We start from the raw sequence: 20278 nt of genomic DNA, 5'->3' as shown, positions 1-20278 counted from the left end.
ACAGCAATGCTGCCTGCAGGTACCCCTATGACCCGGACCAGAAGGAGGTATTTCCAAGGCCTCCGGTGTCTCACAGAACAGGAAGCATCACAAATTCAAGCGCTTTTGTTTGGTTTTGTTTCTCAGGATGGAGACAACCCAGCCTGTGGAGATCGTGGAGGAAACAGTGCCCCAGGCCCTCTTTTAATGGTTCCCTTTGTGTAGTGAGTCCAGGTGGATCTCTGGTACCAATATTTACTGTTGTCTGTAGTTTTTTTCTTAGTCAAAAACTAAAGCACAGGGAGTTCTCACTATGCAGCGCTAAACTGGCCACTACCTATAGCAAAAGGTTATGCCAGATCTGCATTGATGGGACACTTTCCTGAAGCATCCCGGTCTCTTTTAGAAAATATGAGGTCCTTAATAAAAGATTAAGTTAGGAGGTCACTGACGGAAATGAAGACTGGTATGTCTTCAGGGAGGCAGGTAACCGCAGGAGACCCTAGCCCAGAAGATGAAGGTGAAGACGGAGAACTGGATAAATTTTATTCAGACTGTCCTCATCCTCCTCATCTTTAGGTAATGAAGGAGGCCATTCATGTTTTCCTATGGAGGACACAGGAAAGCTAGTTAATGCAATAAGAGCCACCATGAGAATAGAGAAGATTAAGGAACCTAAATCCATGCAGGACATAATGTTCGGGGGGCTGAAGATACGCAAGCACAAATGCTTCCCGGTCCACAAGAACATAGCTCCTTTAATTAAAAGGGAATGGAAAAGACCGGATAGGAAGGCATTCATTCCAAAGGAAATGAAGAGGAAATACTCCATTGACTCAGAAAAATTGGATGTCTGGGACAAAGTCACGAAAATAAACGTTGCAGTCTCAAAAGTTTCTAGAAATGTGGCTCTCCCATTTGAAGATGCCAGATTCTTAAAGGACCCATTAGACAGAAAAGTGGACAGTTTCCTGAAGAGGGCTTGGGAGTAGGGAGCAGCAGCATTTAAGCCAAATATAGCGGCCACATGCACTGCGAGGTCTTTTAGTGTGTGGCTCAATCAGCTGGAGACACAGATTAAGAACAAGTGTCCAAGGGATCAGTTATTGACAAATTTTCCGATTATTACAAAGGCGGCAGATTTCCTAGAGGATGCATTGGGAGATGTGGTAAAACTTACTACACGGACTTGCTTCCTGTCAAACTTAGCCAGGAGAGCACTTTGGTTAAAAGCATGAAGACTTTCATTCCAAGTCAAGACTCTGTGGGGTCCCGTGTGAGGGGGAATTTCTCTTTGGAACTGGTCTGTATGAGATCTTAAGCCTGCTTTACAGGTTGCAATTTCGCATACGATATCGTATGCGATTTGCAACGCCCCCATCGTATGTGTGGCACGTTCAATTTGTTGAACGTGCCACACAAACGATTAACACCCGTCACACTTACCCGTCCATACGACCACGATGTGGACGGCGAACATCCACTTCCTGGAGTGGGAGGGACGTTCTGCGTCACATCGACGGCACATGGCAGCCGGCTAATAGAAGCGGAGGGGCGGAGCTGAGCGGGACGTAAACATCCCGCCCACCTCCTTCCTTCCGCATTACCGGCCGGGAGACGCAGGACGCAGGTAAGATCTGTTCATCGTTCCCGGGGTGTCACACACTGCGATGTGTGCTACCCCGGGTACGATGAACAATCTGACGTTCAATTCATGAGGAATGAACGACGTGCGTGCGATGAACGTTTTACCATTCAATCGCACGTAGCTGTTACACACTGCAATGTACCTTACGATGCCGGATGTGCGTCCCTTACGACGTGACCCCGCCGACACATTGTAAGATACATTGCAGCGTGTAAAGCGGACTTTAGAGAAGGCATCGAATTCGAAGAAAGGATTCCCGAAGACTGACTTCCCAAGTTTTAGGAAATCCTTCCAATCTTCCAGGAGAAGCAGACAGACCAGAGCCCCGAAGATGGAGATTCAAAAATGGAAAGGGGACGGTTTTAGAAAGATGGGTGCTAAGATGGTGTTTTTTCCTGGGCCTTTAGGAGATCCAGAAAGCAATGACGCCAAGACTTAAGTAGGTGGGAGGCTATTAAGGTTCCTTCCTGCCTGGGAGGAGATTTTGGCAAGTTATTGGGTCCTGGTCACAATAGCCAAGGGGTTCAAACTCGAGTTTACTGTCCCTCCCCTGGACAAATTCATGATCACACACACCCAGTACTTGGGGGGTGGTCAACGGACCTTGGAGGGAGAGGTCAAGGCTTTACTGTAAAAAAAGGTGTACTCACCCCAGTTCCACAGAGGGAAATAGGGAAGGAGTTTTACAATCCCCTCTTTCTGGTGAAAAAAACAGACTCCAGACTCCTCTTTCAGGATTATTATAAATCTAAAAAGCTTCAATCGATTTATGGTAACAAAGCATTTCAAAATGGAAACCGTCAGCACAGCGGTGAAACATCTATACCCAAAATGTTTCAGTAGACCTCAGAGATGTCTATTTTCATGTACCCATATTCCAGAAACATCAAAAATATCTCGGGGTAGCGGTAACCATTGAGGATCACATTACACATCTTCAGTCTCACGCCCTCCCCTTTGGGTTTCAATGGCCCTAGGATGTTCACAAAGTTGGTGACAGATGTCAGCATGTATCAGGGAAAGAAATGTTCTGTTTATACCATATTTAGATGTCTTCCTTATTGTGGGAAAATAAGAATCTGGCTGAGCAGACGTGGTAAATCGGGTCAGGGATATTTTAATCTTTCTGGGATGGTTGATAAATACAAAAAAAATCAAAGGTAGCCCCAAAGTAAAAACAATCTTTTTATTCCTCCTGCTGGACTCCACATGCCAAAAGTTGTTCCTTCCAGAAGAAAAAGTAACAGGGATACAGGAGCTGGTGATAAAATTAATCAATCCCGTTGCCACTTTGAGAAAAGCAATGTCTGCCCTAGGATCTTTAAAATCATGCATCTCAGCAGTTACAGTGGGCCTGGGCCCATTTTCGGAATCTTCAGTGGCAAATCTTAAGAGAAAAAAAGGTCAACGGAACCCTAGGCAGGAGGATCACCATCTCACGGTACACCAGAGAGTCCCTGCGGTGGTGGCTGGAAAGAATCAACCTTTTCTTGGGCATCCCATGGGAGATAAAAGATACCAAGATTATTACAACAGATGTGAGTCTCGGAATGGAGGGAAGATCTTGCAAGGAAAATAGTCACGGGACTTAAAAGCTGCTTCACCAAATCTGAGAGAATTGTCAGCCATAAGACTTGCACTCAGCAGTGTCCTACCGGATTTGGTGGGCTGTAATGTAACAGTTTTGTCGGACAATATTACGGCAGTCATCTAAGTAAACAAACAGGGAGGCACAAGATCCAGGAAGGTCATGGCAGTAGCAGCAGAGATATTAGTCTTAGCCAAAGAAAATTTCCTATCTCTGTCAGCAAATTTTCTGAATGAAAGAGAATACAAGAGCAGATGTTCTCAGCCATCATCGGTTAGGTCAGGACAATTGGTCACTGAATCCAGAAGTATTCAAAGGAATTGTTTACAGATGGGGCAAGTCGGTAATAGATTTGTTTGCCAATCGAGCAAAAAGGAAAGTCAGGAAATTATTTTCCTTAAATCCAAGAGATCTCTCCCAGAGGGTAGATGGGAAAGACACTGCCATCGCCATATTTTTTGTATGCAACCCCCAGCTGCCTATTTGTACCCGGGTGGGAAAAAAAAATATAGGGAAGCCCTTTTTTTTTTAATTATTTCATGAATTTCATTAAATAATTTAAAAAAAAAAAACGTTGCGAGCTTCGCTCATTTTTTTTGTGTCCAGCCAGGTAAAACTAGACAGCTGGGGACTGGAATCCACAGCACAGGGTGGCTCAAGCTTTCTGCCCCCCCCCCCCAACCCCCCCGCTACAAATTGCAGTCCACAGCCACCCCAGAAAATGGCGCTTTCATCGAAGCGCCATCTTCTGGCGCAGTATCCAACTCTTCCAGTGGCCCTGGTGTCGGGTGGCACGCTGGGTAATAAGACGTTACTACCAGCTTTGTTTTACCAGCTGGTATAAAGCCCGAGATTCTTAATGTCAGGCCAAGTTTGACCCGGCCATTAAGAATCTCCAATAAAGGGTTAAAAAAAAGACATCACACAGAGAAAAAATACTTTATTAGAAATAAATACACAGACACATTAGCGCCTCCATCTTTATTACTCCCTCTCACGTAAGAGAGAGAGGAGGAAGAGAGGGAAGAGAGGGAGAAGAGAGGTGCTCTGTCACATGCTGTGCTGCATGTCACCAACTTGCTCCACTCTGTAACTTGTTCTGCAGGTGACAGTGTGGAGAAAGTTGGTCCCATGCAGCACAAAATGTCACAGTGTGGCGCAAGTTGGTGACATGCTCTGCTCTGACACATGGTGTGCTTCATGTCACTAACTTGTCACTCTCTAGCTGCGTCTGGTCACCTGTACTGCTCGTGGGAGTACATGACCACACTGCCCGGCACCGCATGCTCTACTGACAGCTGAGCAGAGCAGGCGAGTGTGCTGGATAGTGTGATCAGATACTTGTGCAACAAGGGGGGGGGGAGGTTCAGCTGAAGAAACCCTCTCTGTACTCCACACTGGCGCACATAATTCACAAATCTGCCGGATGCTAAGCCCTCTTCACTGCTCTACACTGGCACCGCATACCATCCTCTGGATCCTCCCCTTGATGCTGGGCTGTGACGTGTGGTAATCACCGCCCACAGCTCAATCAGTGTGAGTTGCGCTGGCATCCCCTGATGTAACCGTCAACTCTGAGAGCCCAGAACTTGACGTTACATCAGCGGATACCAGAGGTCGCAGAACCAGTGGGTCATGTGACCGGCATTGAGCGAGGAGGATTGTGCCGCTCAGTGCCAGAACTGAAAATAGAAGCCCATTAAGAAGACCCCTAAAATAGTAAGTTACACTCATAGAGAAAATAATAAAAATGGGTGAAGCACCCCTTTAATGGAGAGTAGGAAGGAAGTCACTACTAATATCTATGGTAGGGTGTGGAGGAAATTTTTAGAATTTTCAGGACTTAATCCTCTGCAGAGCAAGCCAGTTCCCTGGACAGCCATGCTGGAAATTTACAGAAGGGTCAGGAGATGGGGTTGAGTTTAAATACACTTAAAGTTCACATCTCAGCGCTGGGGGTCCTATTTGATTGTAAAGTGGCAGATCACCCATGGGTAGTGAGGCCTCGTCCTTCCCCAAGCCCCTCCCCCCCCACCCACATGGATCTAAATGCAGCATTGAAGGCTTTGACAAGAGCCCCATATGAACACCTACCTAAATGCATGGTTAGGACATTAACCCTCAAAGTCTCTATTCTGTCTCTTCCTGGTAGCAATGAATCCAACCGCTCTAATTATCAGTCCCTTAGATAACTGTATGATTTTACTCACTCTACCGACTTCCACAGATAGTGTTAACTCAGCCCAACGATGACTTGTAGAAAGACAAGGAGAAACGCTGTAGTTTTCTTCTAGAATCTTGTATTAAGTACAAAGTAAAGGCAGGTGAAAAGGAATAATCTGTACAGGGTTGCAGACATGTCTCTTCAGCAATGGTTCCTCTAGACTAAACTGAAGGAGAAGGGAGGAGCTTTCTATACAGAAGCCAACTAAGGGAGGTACATAGGAACAAACTTCATACAGTCTAATCTACCTAGTAACAATAAAGGAATTTCCTGATAGGAGGAAAAATATGCAATGCAAGAATTATATACAACACGTTGTTCCCATTCATGGGACACAACAGTCTCACTTTTGATAGCTCTCACATCTGCTAGAATAATTACAGGCCCCCTCAATAAATCAGCCCTTCACACATATACTCCCAGATAGGGTGTTTCTTAGACCTGACCCGGCCTTTTTGCTGAGGGTAGTGTCTATGTTCCATAGGTCTCAGGAGATACTTACTTCCTTCTGTGAGAACCTCAAGAATAATAGAGAGAAGGAATTCCACACACTGGATGTCAGGAGGTTACTCTTGCAATACCTAGAGGCCACTAAAAATTTTAGGAAAACTACCTTCTTTTTGTTCTCTTTGAGGGTCCCGGTGTAGGCCAGGCAGCATCAAAGGGGTCCTTGGCCAGGTGGGTCAGATCAGGATTTCTCTGGCATAGAAGTCAGAGGATCAAGATCCTCTTTTGGGTTTGAGGGCACATTCCACCAAGGCCATTGTCACCTATTGGGCAGAGAGGGCTGACGTGTCTTTAGAACAAATCTGTAAAGCTGCCACTTGGTCCTCACCTTCCACCTTTTCCAGACACTATAGGCTGGATTTGGGTGCCAATAAGCTTTCCTTTGGTAGGAAGGTGCTACAGGCGGCGGTCCCTCCCCTAAGAAATCCTTTAAAATCTCTCCTGGGTGCTATTGTGTGGAAGAGAAAAATCGGTATTACTTACCGGTAACTAGATTTTCCAGAACCATGAGAGCACCTTCCTATTTTCTCTATCGTTTCATTGGGGGACACAGGACCATGGGTTATGCTGCTGTCACTAGGAGGCTGACACTAAGTAAACATAAAAAAGTTAGCTCCTCCCTAGCAGCATACACCCCGAGCCGGAGGCGGGCTCAGATCAGTTTTTAGCTTAGTGTCGTAGGAGGCTGATGTGGGCCGTCTCGGCCCCCCTCAGCCATGTATGTTTTTGCGCTTTTTTATTTTTTTTTTTCGGCGCCGCTCATCGCTCTCATACCTGTCGTCTTCTTCTCTGCAGGTATTCGCTTCACTCATTCTCCGCAGCCCCGTGGGTACCGCTCCCCAGGGTCGCAGGGGCTTGAGACTTCGGGGCCCTCTCCCCCGCCCGTCCCCGTGGTACCACTCCCGGGGGTGCGCGTGTGGGCAGGTTGTTTTGTGGGCACCCCTGATTCGCCCTGAGGTATCACCCCAAAGGGCGTACAGGGGAATACAGCAGGGATGGAACCTCAGCAGCGTTTGTGATAGATGGGGCCCTGTCACGCTGCCTTCTCCTGATAGGGGGCTGTCTACCCCCATCATGATGCCTACTACCCTGCCTTCAGCACGCTCTCCCCCGGAGCCTTCCTGGACGAGCAGCGCTGTTCACAGGCAGGGCCAGGGAGCTCTGCCTGCACCGCATCCATCGCTGAGCCGGCGCCGCCGATTGCAGGTAGGATCCGACTTCCCTGCTCTTTCCCCCGGCCCCCTCCATAAATTTAGTCCCCGGCTTCGGCCTAGTCGCTCCTGCGTCCTAGCCACGCCCCCGCTGCATGCTATTGGCCGCCGGTCGTCTCCCTCTGTACCTCCCACTGCTCTGCCTCCTGGCAGATGGTGGGGGCTGTGAATCTTCCAGACTTTTCGCGCCGGAATCCTGCTCCTCCCCCAGCCTCCTCCAGCGTCCCCTCTCCATTTTAGCCTGCCTCTGGTCCCCTGAGGCTGCAGCACGCCGGCGTTCTGAGTTTTCTGGCCAGCTCATCCTGGACTCCACTTCTGGACTGGTGGGCAGCACGCAGGACCTGGGTAAGCTCTGCTCCTAAGGAGTAGCCCTCACTAGGTAGCATTCTCTGAGTTTAGGGACGAGTTAACCCTCTCCTGTCTCCTTCCTAGCAGCCACCAGGGAGAGTACCTGTGTGCACCATGCCTAAGGCTAAGCCCACCCAATCCAAGCAGGCCCCCTTTGCACTATTTTTTGCATGCTCCTCCTGCAGCTCCAAATTTTCCCAGGGTCAGGACGCCCCACTATGCTCCGTCTGTTCTACAGACGCGCAGCCTCCGCAGGACTCCGCGGCCGACGCTTCTGATACCGCAGACGCCACAGCGCCATATGCTGCAGGGCCCTGCGTCCCGCCCCCCCCCCGACTGGCTAGCGTCCCTGTCCCAGTCCGTAGATTCCCTCTCTGAGGCTTCTCGGACCATCGCGCAAGCTCTACGCCTGCTGCCGACGCTCGCCCAGATTCCCGCAGACCCGGCGCAATTGCCCCCGGAGCAGGTGAGCCCCGTTGCAGGGTCCTCCTCTGCTGCTCAGAAACGGACCCGCCGGGTCTCGTCCTCAGACTCTTCCCAGGTTTCACCTTCATCCCCAGGTCCAGACCGTCAGTCCTCCAGGGAGGCTTCTGACTGCTCCGAGGATGATTCCGATGCGGTACCCCTACAGGACTCAGAGCAGGCGGCCGATATTCGGCACATGGTAAATAGTCTGATAGAAGCAGTAAACCAGACCTTGAAGGTACAGGTGGACCCAGTCTCCTCCCAGAGCACCCAGGTCTCCTTTAAGCGGGTGAAGCAGGCCCAGAACACATTCAGCGGACATCCAGAATTCGCTGAGTTACTGCGCAGCCACAGGCAACAGCCGGACAGGGTATTTACCAGCGGTAAGTCCATCGATTTGCATTATCCCTTTCCTGAGGGTCTTCGAAAGGATTGGGCAGGTTCCCCTGTGGTTGACCCCCCAGTCTCCCGCCTGTCTTCTCACACAGTCCTTCCACTCACTAACGGTACGTCTCTCAAAGATCCTACGGACCGTACTATTGACAGGTTGGCCCGTTCCGCCTTCGAGGCAGCGGGCTCATCCCTCTCTCCGGCCTTCGCCTCGGTTTGGGTGGCGAAGGCTCTGATGTCCTGGGCGGACACGCTACGCGGCGGTCTCCGCGCCATTCCTACCAATCCGGACCTGGTTCCCATCGCCTCGCAGATTTCCCTCGCCGGTGAGTACTTGCTCAATGCAGCCCTGGCGTCTGCAAGTTGCGCGACCCAGGCCGCCAGCAACAATGTGGCCATCCGTCGAGCCCTTTGGCTCCGCTCCTGGAACGCGGATGCGGCCTCTAAGAAGTCACTAACTTCCCTGCCCTTCCTAGGGGAGCGTCTCTTCGGAGATAGGCTGGACCAGCTGATCTCCGATGCAACGGGAGGAAAGAGTACATCTCTCCCCCAATTGCGCCCCAAGCGCTTCCAGAATCGGCGCTCCACCGCTCGTTTCCGGTCCTTTCGCAGCTTCAGCTCCAATCCCCAGCCGCGGAAAAGCCGCTCCCCTCCGAGAGACAGGAAGACCCCGTCATTCAAGACCAATCCCGCCTGGCGTTCACGCCCCCGCCAGTCCACGAGATCCTCTTCTGGTTACCGCCGTCGTTCCTCCAAGTGACTCGCGGTCGGCGCGCAACAGCGCCAGACTTGTGGGAGGGCGCCTGTCTCGTTTTCAGCATGTGTGGATCCCCCTGACCGCCGATGCCTGGGTCAGAGAGATCATCACATCAGGCTACAAAATAGAATTCGAGGCAAAGCCACCGAGACGTTTTTTCCTATCTCGCCCTCCCGAGTCTACCGCGCGGGCTCGCGCGTTCTTTCACTCCATAGACTCCCTCCTCCGAACCGGAGTCGTGGTACCAGTCCCTCCCGCAGAGCGTTTCAAGGGGTTCTATTCCAACCTTTTCGTGGTCCCCAAAAAGGACGGCTCTGTCCGTCCCGTCCTCGACCTAAAGCTTCTGAACAGGTCGGTGAGACCTCGGCCGTTTCGAATGGAGTCACTCCGGTCCGTCATCGCGTCCATGGAGGTAGGCGAATTCCTGGCATCGCTGGATATTCAAGACGCCTATCTTCACGTCCCGATAGCCTCCTCTCACCAACAGTTCCTCCGTTTTGCGATAGCGGAAGATCACTTCCAGTTCACAGCTCTTCCCTTCGGCCTCGCATCCGCACCCAGGGTCTTTACGAAGATCATGGCTGCTGCCATGTCCGTCCTGCATGCCAGGGGTGTCATGGTCATCCCGTACTTGGACGATATGTTGATAAAGGGCTCTTCTTTCGAGGACTGTCGTCTCGGGGTTCAGGTCACGATCGACACCCTTTCACGGTTAGGGTGGCTGATAAATCGGAAGAAGTCCTCTCTGATCCCGGCCCGTCGGATCACCTTTTTAGGCATGGTATTCGATACCATCCAAGGGCGAGTTTTCCTCACACAGGAGAAGATCTCCTCCCTACAACGAGGACTCCGCGCTCTTCAGCGTCAGCGCCAAGTGTCCATCAGGTTCGGCATGCGAGTCCTCGGTCGTATGGTGGCGGCGATGGAAGCGGTACCCTTTGCACAGTTCCATCTCCGGCCACTCCAGCTGGCCTTGCTGAAGAAGTGGGACAGATCTCCCTTTTCTCTGGACCGCAGGTTTCATCTTTCGCCGGAGACCCGCAACTCCCTCCGTTGGTGGCTCAATCAGCGCAACCTCGCATCAGGGAGGTCTTTCCTCCCGCTCCACTGGAAGATAGTGACCACCGACGCCAGTCTCCAGGGCTGGGGAGCAGTGTTTCGACATCACACAGCGCAGGGCCGATGGTCACCGAGAGAGAGTTGTCTCCAGATCAACATTTTGGAGATAAGAGCCATCCGGCTAGCCTTGCAGCAGTTTCGGCACCTAGTACAGGGTTGCCCGGTCAGGATCCAGTCGGACAATGCGACGGCGGTGGCGTACATCAATCACCAAGGCGGCACAAGAAGTGTCGGGGCGATGCGAGAAGTCAAGAAGATATTGCACTGGGCCGAGTGTCATCACTCCCTGATCTCAGCGGTACACATCCCAGGCGTGGACAATTGGGCGGCGGACTTCCTCAGCAGGGAAGGCCTCGCCTCCGGAGAATGGTCCCTCAACCGGGAAGTCTTCAACCAGATCTGCGACAGATGGGGAGTTCCGGACGTGGACCTAATGGCCTCCCGGTTCAACCGTCAAGTTCCGCACTTTGTAGCGCGGTGCCGCGACCGCTTGGCTTTAGGAGTCGACGCCCTCACCCTGTCATGGAGCCAGTTCAGTCTCCCGTACATCTTCCCTCCGCTCCCTCTAATTCCGAGGGTCCTCAAGAAGATCAAGGCGGAAGGGATACCGGTCATCCTAGTGGCTCCGGACTGGCCCAGGCGAGCATGGTTCGCGGAACTAACTCAGCTCCTCGCAGACGCTCCGTGGCGCCTTCCAGACCGTCCAGATCTCCTGCAGCAGGGGCCTCTCTTCCATCAGAACTCACAGGTCCTAAATTTGACGGCCTGGCCATTGAATCCTGGGTTCTAGCTAAGGCTGGTTTTTCCTCAAGAGTGATTCAGACAATGATTAGGGCCAGGAAGCCATCTTCATCAAAGATTTACCACCGCACGTGGAAAGTTTTCTTCAGGTGGTGTGAAGAGCAGAATATTTCTTCTCCTCTCGCCTTCTCCCTTCCTTCCCTGTTGGCATTCTTGCAGTCAGGCCTAGATGCGGGTCTCTCGCTCGCAACACTAAAGGGCCAGATATCGGCGTTATCAATCCTGTTTCAGAAGCCACTGGCCGCTCGTTCACAGGTTAAGACCTTCATCCAGGGAGTAGCCCACCTGGCACCGCCGTACCGTCGGCCTCTAGAACCGTGGGACCTTAATCTAGTCCTAGGGTCACTTCAGGGCTCCCCATTCGAGCCCTTGCGAGAATCTTCCCTGTCTCACCTGTCTTGGAAGGTGGTGTTTCTTGTTGCCATCACTTCTATTCGCAGGACGTCAGAGCTGGCAGCTCTCTCTTGTCGTTCCCCCTTTTTGATTTTTCACCAGGACAAAGCGGTTCTCCGGCCAGATCCCGCTTTTCTCCCAAAGGTGGTCTCCCCGTTCCATCTTAACGAGGAAATCATCCTTCCATCCTTCTGTCCTGGCCCCTCTCACAGCTTGGAGAGGTCCTTGCACACCCTGGACCTAGTGCGTGCACTTAGAATTTATGTCTCCAGGACCGCGCCGTTCCGTAAGTCAGATGGTCTGTTTGTTCTCCCTTCTGGTCCCAAGAAGGGTGAATCGGCATCCAAGGCCACAATTGCCAGATGGATCCGTTCCGCCATATCAGAGGCCTACCGGATTCGGGACAAGTCTCCGCCGCGGGGGGTAAAGGCGCACTCTACCCGCGCAGTGGGCGCCTCTTGGGCGATTAGGCATCAGGCGTCGGCCGACCAGGTCTGCAAGGCCGCCACCTGGTCTAGCCTGCACACCTTTACTAGGTTCTACCACGTTCACACCCAAGCATCGGCAGATGCTATTTTTGGGAGAAAGGTCTTGCAGGCAGCAGTTGCGCACCTGTAATAGGGTGGCAGCATTCAATTATAGTGCAAGCCCGCCGAGGGAGGTTGTTGTTGTCGGCCTCTGCGGGTTTTTCGGTATTCCCACCCAGGGACTGCTTTTGGACGTCCCATGGTCCTGTGTCCCCCAATGAAACGATAGAGAAAGTAGGATTTTTGTGTACTCACCGTAAAATCTCTTTCTCTGAGTCTTCATTGGGGGACACAGCACCCACCCTGCTTGGTTTTTTGGTTGATTCAATTGCATTTGCCTGCTATTTTTTCAGTGGTCTTATGTTCATAGACCTCTTGTTTTGCACGGCTGCATTGTTTTAGTTACAACTTGTGTTTATGTATGGTGATTCTGGTACTCCTCCTACTGCTTGTGCACCAACTGATCTGAGCCCGCCTCCGGCTCGGGGTGTATGCTGCTAGGGAGGAGCTAACTTTTTTATGTTTACTTAGTGTCAGCCTCCTAGTGACAGCAGCATAACCCATGGTCCTGTGTCCCCCAATGAAGACTCAGAGAAAGAGATTTTACGGTGAGTACACAAAAATCCTACTTTTCTCTCCCTTTTTTCTCAGCTCTTGTTTTGACCTTTAGTGACGCCTTTTCTTTACTAATTCGGAGGAATTTTCTTTGTCAAGGAATGGCGTATAGAAAAATAAAAAAAAAATATTTCTGGCACACGTCAAGCATGCATATGATGGAAAGTGATATTTTCATTGCTTAATATTTATAACAATATGTGTCATATAACTAAAAGGAGTCCACTCATGCTCTGGAAACCACTGAAGCATATAAAGGCTCGACCTTTTTAAAGCAGCAGGTTTCCTGCCCTTTTGGGATGGGTGGATCCTCTCTCCTGGGTGCTGTCGTGGATCTGGAAAATCCAATTACCGGTAAGTAATACAGATTTGATTTTTTTTTTTTTTTTTTTCTTACAGGATCCATCAAAAATGGAAGATAAATAGCAATCCTTTAACAGATCCGTCCTCCATAGACACCAATGTTAAAAAACCCTGAATTCGGTAGAAATAATTTTGCCAACGGATCTTTGCAGAATCTGTGCTAACTTATGATTACAGGACATGTGAACGCAGCCTATCTTTGAGCAAGGCATGGTACTCTGTGCTAGATAAGACAGGGCCAGTATTTCTGAAGCTGCCAACTTCATGAGGTTTTTACATACAATAGTATCAAGAGTATACTGAGAATGTTGTGATTGAGGAAAAAAGTTAAAGAAGATCCTGTGGACATAACTCATTGAGCAAAATATCAAGAGTCATTCTTGGGGACAGGTGATAGCTGTGATTTACATTACTGTGTAAGTGTAGTGCTATGTCTAGTGATGGATGGACTCACTGATGACTGGCTGGTGCCTGTGATCCTGTTTTAAAATCCGCTTCCGAGCCGGATTCAGGTCCCCAGAATCCGGCGATTTAAAATTGTTGGGAGATAGGAGCAGACGTGCTGTACTTACCGAGGCTCCAGCACGGCTGTACACTGCTCCTGCTGCTGCACATATACTTCCGGGGCTGCGCATTACCTTCGTTGAATATGCACTGCTTTCCCCGCCCACCAGCGTCTGTGTTTGATGTCAATCAGACACGCCCCCACCCTGAGTGACAGCGTGTCTGACTGCTTCCAATCACAGACGCTACGTGCATCTATCGTGGTATAAAATAAATATAAAATTGGCATGCGGTCCCCTGTATTATAATACCCAGCACAGATAAAGCCTACGGCTACAGCCGTGCGCTTATCTTGGCTATGTATCAAAATAAGAGGAGCCGCATGCGTGTTTTTTGTTTTTTATAATTATTTAAATAAATCATTTTAAAATACGGCATGCGGTTCCCCCCCATTTTAATATCCAGGCAAGATAAAGCCTGACAGCTGGGGGCTGTAATTCTCAGGCTGGCGAGGCCCTTCAAACCTAGAGTCTCCAGTGCGGCTGTACACTGCTCCTGGGACCTTTCCTTCACTTCCTGGGCTGCTCATTATTGCTCATCTATGTGCAATGTCTTCCCCGCCCACCGGCTATCCTAGCGTCTGTGCAGTCAGATGCGCACCCAGGTAGTGTGACAGCGTCTGACTGCAACCAATCACAGTGTCTGTGGCTCACTATCGTGGTGTAAAAATAAATAAAACAATTGGCCATATTATGATACGCAGCACAGATAAAGCTTATGGCTTCAAGCTGCAGCCCCCAGCAATGCGCCTATCTTAGCTGTGTATCAAAATAAGAGGAAACCGATACAGCTTTTTTTTTTAAATTATTTAAATCATTTAAAAACGTTAACATAAAAGCGTAGAAATTGCAAGTTATACAGCAATGTTGTGATGGGATAGGAGGGATGACGGTATCATTGTATGTGTCAGGTTCCTATACGGTGTCAGGATGTCGTAGTCTATTTCTCCATGGAGGAGTGGGAGTATTTAGAAGGACACAAAGATCTGTACAAGGACGTCATGATGGAGGATCTCCAGCCTCTCACATCACCAGGTAATAGACATGACTAAATGCACACTGCCTATAATTATCTGTATGTAAAGAATGAATTCAGTCCCTGTATGTGTTTCCTCCAGTTCTATCCAGTAAGAGGACAACACCAGAGAGATGTCCCCGTCCTCTTCTACCACAGGACTGTAAACAAGAAAATTCAGAGAGATGTCTCCATCCTCTTCTACCACAGGACTGTAAACAAGAATATCCCGATGTTCCTCATAATGATCAGGTAGATGGAGAGAAGGTGCTATGAATTATCCTCTAAGATATGTAGACGGCTGTGAAGGTCTTGTGGTGTTTTATCCACCAGTATGATACACTGAATAAACAGTCTATTAAAGACACCGGTCCTCTTGTGATTGAAAATGTAATGTATGGAAATTTGAGCCATGACCCTGGAGAGCAGCAGAAAATGAAGTGAACAGTTTTGGTGTGAATCCACATAAGAATGGGCAGATTGAGTGATTTGAGCAAGGCATGGTCTTCAGTGCTAGATCAGCAGGGCCAGTATTTCTGAATCTGCCAACATCATGAGGCTTTTACTTACAATGGTATCAAGAGTGTAATAAGAATGTGATTGAAGAAAAACACCCAATGAAAACAGATCCTGTGGAGGTAAACAACTCATCAAATGATACCATAATTTCTTGATATATTCTAACAGGCAATACCCAGAATTGCAGTATGAATTTGTGTATACTTCTATCAGGTGTCAATATTTTAGGCTGGTCGAGGTGGAGTAATGGTGCGGGGAATGTCCTCTGATAGCTGTGGATGAATGTTTAGACACTAGGGCTTACGGCAGAAGAATAATGTGCTATTCTGCAAGGGTCGTATCATCATGGATTTCTTCCCCAGCCTCCATATTTCCCAGACCTTAGAACATCTCAGTGATGGCGTAGAATTGGTTGTTTACAGCATTTCAATACCACCATATAATTTAAGCCAACAACATGAAGCTTCCTATTGACATGGAGCAATAATCCTGTACAACTATTTCATCATCTAGTAGAATACGTGATGCGATAAATTGCTGAGCTTGTGAAGCTCCAATGCACACACAGATGTCTGTAATAATGTGGCCATTCAGTGTATGGTTTATACTTGGTGGAGATGACAGGATAAAGCTGATCATAGACATTAGATGTTGCTTGGATCTTCTCACAATTTTCTGGTTATGGAGACTGCTGGTTACAATTATGAGGCGACAGGTTGGATTATACAGGAGACCTGCATCTCTGATATCTACTGCTGTCAGTTTTGGTCGTCATGTTCATTTATGATCTTTGCTGTTCTTCTGAATCATTTCATGCGACTTCTCCAATCTGTCTGTGACTTTTTTTCCAATATTATTTTCAGGGTGAAGATCTGACCCATATTAATACTACAGAGACATACGTGAGGGGTGATGAACGGTCTAAAGAGGAGATTCCTACAGATAACCGCACAGGTGAGTAACAACCACTAAATGCAGAGAAGTCACAGATATTAGTCACTGGCTGATGCAGTTAAATGTGTAATTCTTTAGGTTTTGTTCAGTTTTGTTTTGTTTGTTTTTTTTTCTTTGTGTATTTTGCATCTACATATTTAGCACTTAAACAAAAAAAATACTTGCTTACACTATTTTATATGGTCTTCTCTGTTGAAGATACACTTCTGTATTCACAATTTCTTTGTCGCTCTATTGGGAGACCCAGACAATTGGGTGTATAGCTACTGCCTCCGGAGGCCACAAAAAGTATTACACTTAAAAGTGTAAGGCCCCTCCCCTTCTGGCTATACACCCTCCCGTGGGATCACGGGCTCCTCAGTTTTCATGCTTTGTGCGAAGGAGGCACACATACACGCATAGCTCCACTGTTTAGTCAGCAGCAGCTGCTGACTATGTCGGATGGAAGAAAAGAGGGCCCATACTAGGGCCCCCAGCATGCTCCCTTCTCACCCCACTTTTTGTCGGCGGTGTTTGTTAAGGTTGAGGTACCCATTGCGGGTACGGAGGCTGGAGCCCACATGCTGCATCCTTCCCCATCCCCCTTCGGGCTCTGGGTGAAGTGGGATTTTACCGGTCTCCAGGCACTGAGACCGTGCTCCATCCACAGCCCCTGGAGAATCTGCTGGAATGGAGCTGAGTATCGTCAGGGACAGGCCCTGCTACGTCAAGGTACTCTGTGTCCCCGTACATATCGCGCGCACACCGCAGCATTGCTGGGTGTGTTAGTGCGCCGGGGACAACAGCGCTGCGCGCTGGTGCCATTCCTATCTACAGCTCTGCTGAGAGGGGACATGTATTTGAAACTGCCGCGCCGGCCGCTGTTGTCAGTTTTTTCGCTGCGGCACGGCTGGGACTTGTGGTGCGCCGGGGACTTCCGCGCTGGCCGTGCATATATGATGGCCGCGCTTATTACTCGAGTCCCCGACTTTTTGCGGCCTAGTTTCGTTTCGTTCCCGCCCCCAGGCCTGCCAGTCAGGGGAAGGGCGGGACGCTGTACAGAACGTCAGCGCAGAGGGCTGGAGTCTGCTTTGCATACTCCAGCCCTCACACTGGGCACAGTGGGACGCCAGTTTCCCGCACTTTGTTTGAGGCACGCCCACGGTCCTCCCCTCTTCACAGGACGCCGGCAGCCATTCCTGTGTGCAGTCTGAGCTGGAGAGAGGAGACTGGGAGACCCAGACACGGGATTCTGGTGCCCACACACCCGCTTTTCAGCGGGCGGTAAGCTGCCCTCAAGGGCTGACCCCCACTGGTGCCGAAGTGTATATTTGTATTTTATGCTTGCAGCTATACATTGCACTGTACGGTCGCTGGTGATTCTCTGCTATATACCCTCCTAGATTACTCAGAGGACACAACAGCATGTCGACCGCAAAAAGCAAAGGTGCCAAGGCACAGGCTTTCTATGCTGCTTGTACCGCATGTGGGGCTGTTCTACCGGCAGGTTCCACTGACCCCCACTGTGTGCAGTGCTCGGCCCCTGTGGCACTTGCTCGGCCGGGGCCTCTGCTGGAGGTGACCCAGGCAGAACCTCCTGTGAATACTGTCCAGGTGACAGGGACAGAGTTTGCAGTTTTTGCTGACAGATTGTCTGTGACTATGACTAAAATTCTTGAAACATTGCAGTCTAGACCAGTAACTCAGGCCATGGGCACTGTTAACTCATTGCTCCCTGGTCCCCCTCAGTTGGAACAGCTCCGGGATCCGGGGGTGTCACTTGCATCCCAGGGTGATGGCTCTGACACGGACGACAGTCCCAGACAGCCTAAACGAGCTCGCTATGAGCGGCCCTCGACTTCATCACACTGGTCAGGGTCCCAGCAGGACTCTCTGTATGATGAGGCGGAGGTAGCTGATCAGGATTCTGATCCTGAGACCGCTCTCAATTTGGATACACCTGATGGTGACGCCATAGTGAATGATCTTATAGCGTCCATCAATAAAATGCTGGACATTTCTCCCCCTGCTCCTCCTGTGGAGGAGACAGCTTCACAGCAGGAGAAATTCCATTTCAGGTATCCCAAGCGTAAATTAAGTTTATTTCTGGACCACTCTGACTTTAGAGAGGCAATCCAGAAACACCACGCTTATCCGGATAAGCGTTTTTCCAAACGGCTTAAGGATACACGTTATCCTTTTCCCCCTGACGTGGTCAAGGGCTGGACCCAGTGTCCCAAGGTGGATCCTCCAATCTCCAGGCTTGCAGCTAGATCCTTAGTTGCAGTGGAAGATGGGGCGGCACTTAAGGATGCCACTGACAGACAGATGGAGCTCTGGTTGAAATCCATCTATGAGGCTATTGGCGCGTCATTGGCTCCAGCATTCGCAGCCGTATGGGCACTCCAAGCTATTTCAGCTGGTCTTACACAGATTGACACGGTCACACGTACATCTGCTCCGCAGGTGGCACCCTTAACCTCTCAAATGTCTGCATTTGCGTCTTACGCGATTAATGCTGTCCTAGACTCTACGAGCCGTACGGCAGTGGCGTCCGCCAACTCCGTGGTTTTACGTAGAGCCTTGTGGTTAAGAGAATGGAAGGCAGATTCTGCTTCCAAAAAGTGTTTAACCAGTTTGCCATTTTCTCGTGACCGACTGTTTGGTGAGCGCTTGGATGAAATCATTAAACACTCCAAGGGTAAAGATTCATCCTTACCTCAGCCCAGACAAAACAAACCCCAACAGAGGAGAGGACAGTCGGGGTTTCGGTCCTTTCGAGGCTCAGGCAGGTCCCAATTCTCCTCGTCCAAAAGGACTCAAAAGGATCAGAGGAGCTCAGATTCTTGGCGGACTCAGTCACGCCCAAAAAAGACAGCCGGAAGACTCGCTACCAAGGCGGCTTCCTCATGACTTTCGGCCTCCTCTCTCCGCATCCTCGGTCGGTGGCAGGCTCTCCCGCTTTGGCGACATTTGGCTGCCACAGGTCACAGACCGTTGGGTGAGAGACATTCTGTCTCACGGGTACAGGATAGAGTTCAGCTCTCGTCCTCCAACTCGCTTCTTCAGAACTTCTCCACCTCCCGACCGAGCCGATGCTCTGCTGCTAGCGGTGTCCACTCTAAAAGCGGAAGGAGTGGTGACCCCCGTTCCTCTTCAGGAACAAGGTCACGGTTTTTATTTCAACTTGTTTGTGGTGCCAAAAAAGGACGGGTCATTCCGTCCCGTTCTGGATCTAAAACTGCTCAACAAGCACGTAAAAACCAGGCGGTTCCGAATGGAATCCCTTCGCTCCGTCATCGCCTCAATGTCTCAAGGAGATTTCCTAGCATCTATAGACATCAATGATGCTTATCTCCACGTGCCGATTGCTCCAGAGCACCAGCGTTTTCTACGCTTCTTTATAGGAGACGAACACCTTCAGTTCGTAGCTCTGCCTTTCGGGCTGGCGACAGCCCCACGTGTCTTCACCAAGGTCATGGCAGCAGTAGTAGCAGTCCTGCACTCTCAAGGTCACTCTGTGATCCCGTATTTGGACGATCTACTTGTCAAGGCACCCTCTCAAGAGGCATGCCAACACAGCCTGAACGTTGCGCTGGAGACTCTCCAGAGTTTCGGGTGGATCATCAACTTTTCAAAGTCAAATCTAACCCCGACCCAATCGCTAACATATCTTGGCATGGAGTTTCATACTCTCTCAGCGATAGTGAAGCTTCCGCTGGACAAACAGCGTTCACTACAGACAGGGGTGCAATCTCTCCTTCAAGGCCAGTCACACCCCTTGAGACGCCTCATGCACTTCCTAGGGAAGATGGTAGCAGCAATGGAAGCAGTCCCTTTCGCGCAGTTTCATCTCCGTCCACTACAATGGGACATTCTCCGCCAATGGGACGGGAAGTCGACGTCCCTCGACAGAGACGTCTCCCTTTCTCAGGCGGCCAAGGAATCTCTTCGGTGGTGGCTTCTTCCCACCGCTTTGTCGAAAGGAAAGTCCTTTCTACCCCCATCCTGGGAGGTAGTCACGACAGACGCGAGTCTATCGGGGTGGGGAGCAGTGTTTCTCCACCACAGGGCTCAAGGGACGTGGACTCAGGAAGAGTCTACCCTTCAGATCAATGTTCTGGAAATCAGAGCAGTGTATCTTGCCCTACAAGCCTTCCAGCAGTGGCTGGAAGGCAAGCAGATCCGAATTCAGTCGGACAACTCCACAGCGGTAGCATACATCAACCACCAAGGTGGAACACGCAGTCGGCAAGCCTTCCAGGAAGTCCGACGGATTCTGACGTGGGTGGAAGACACGGCATCCACCATAT

At 50.1% G+C, this 20278-nt stretch overlaps 1 protein-coding gene across 2 annotated transcripts in view; it reads left to right on the top strand.

Annotated features, from left to right (window-relative positions):
* Window positions 1-20278, top strand: part of LOC142312032 (uncharacterized) — a 53179-nt gene that overhangs the window by 1570 nt on the left and 31331 nt on the right. The window contains exons 5-7 of one of the 2 annotated variants that reach the window (XM_075350902.1): window positions 14410-14533; window positions 14617-14765; window positions 15896-15986. In XM_075350902.1, the coding sequence (XP_075207017.1) occupies window positions 14410-14533; window positions 14617-14765; window positions 15896-15986 (364 nt within the window). The remainder of the gene's footprint in view (window positions 1-14409; window positions 14534-14616; window positions 14766-15895; window positions 15987-20278) is intronic. The other variant, XM_075350903.1, reaches the window with a different exon arrangement.

Source organism: Anomaloglossus baeobatrachus, chromosome 5 (genome assembly GCF_048569485.1).
Source record: "Anomaloglossus baeobatrachus isolate aAnoBae1 chromosome 5, aAnoBae1.hap1, whole genome shotgun sequence".
Taxonomy (NCBI): domain Eukaryota; kingdom Metazoa; phylum Chordata; class Amphibia; order Anura; family Aromobatidae; genus Anomaloglossus; species Anomaloglossus baeobatrachus.
Note: the sequence above shows the minus strand (reverse complement) of the source record. Positions and strands in the feature narration are given on the sequence as shown.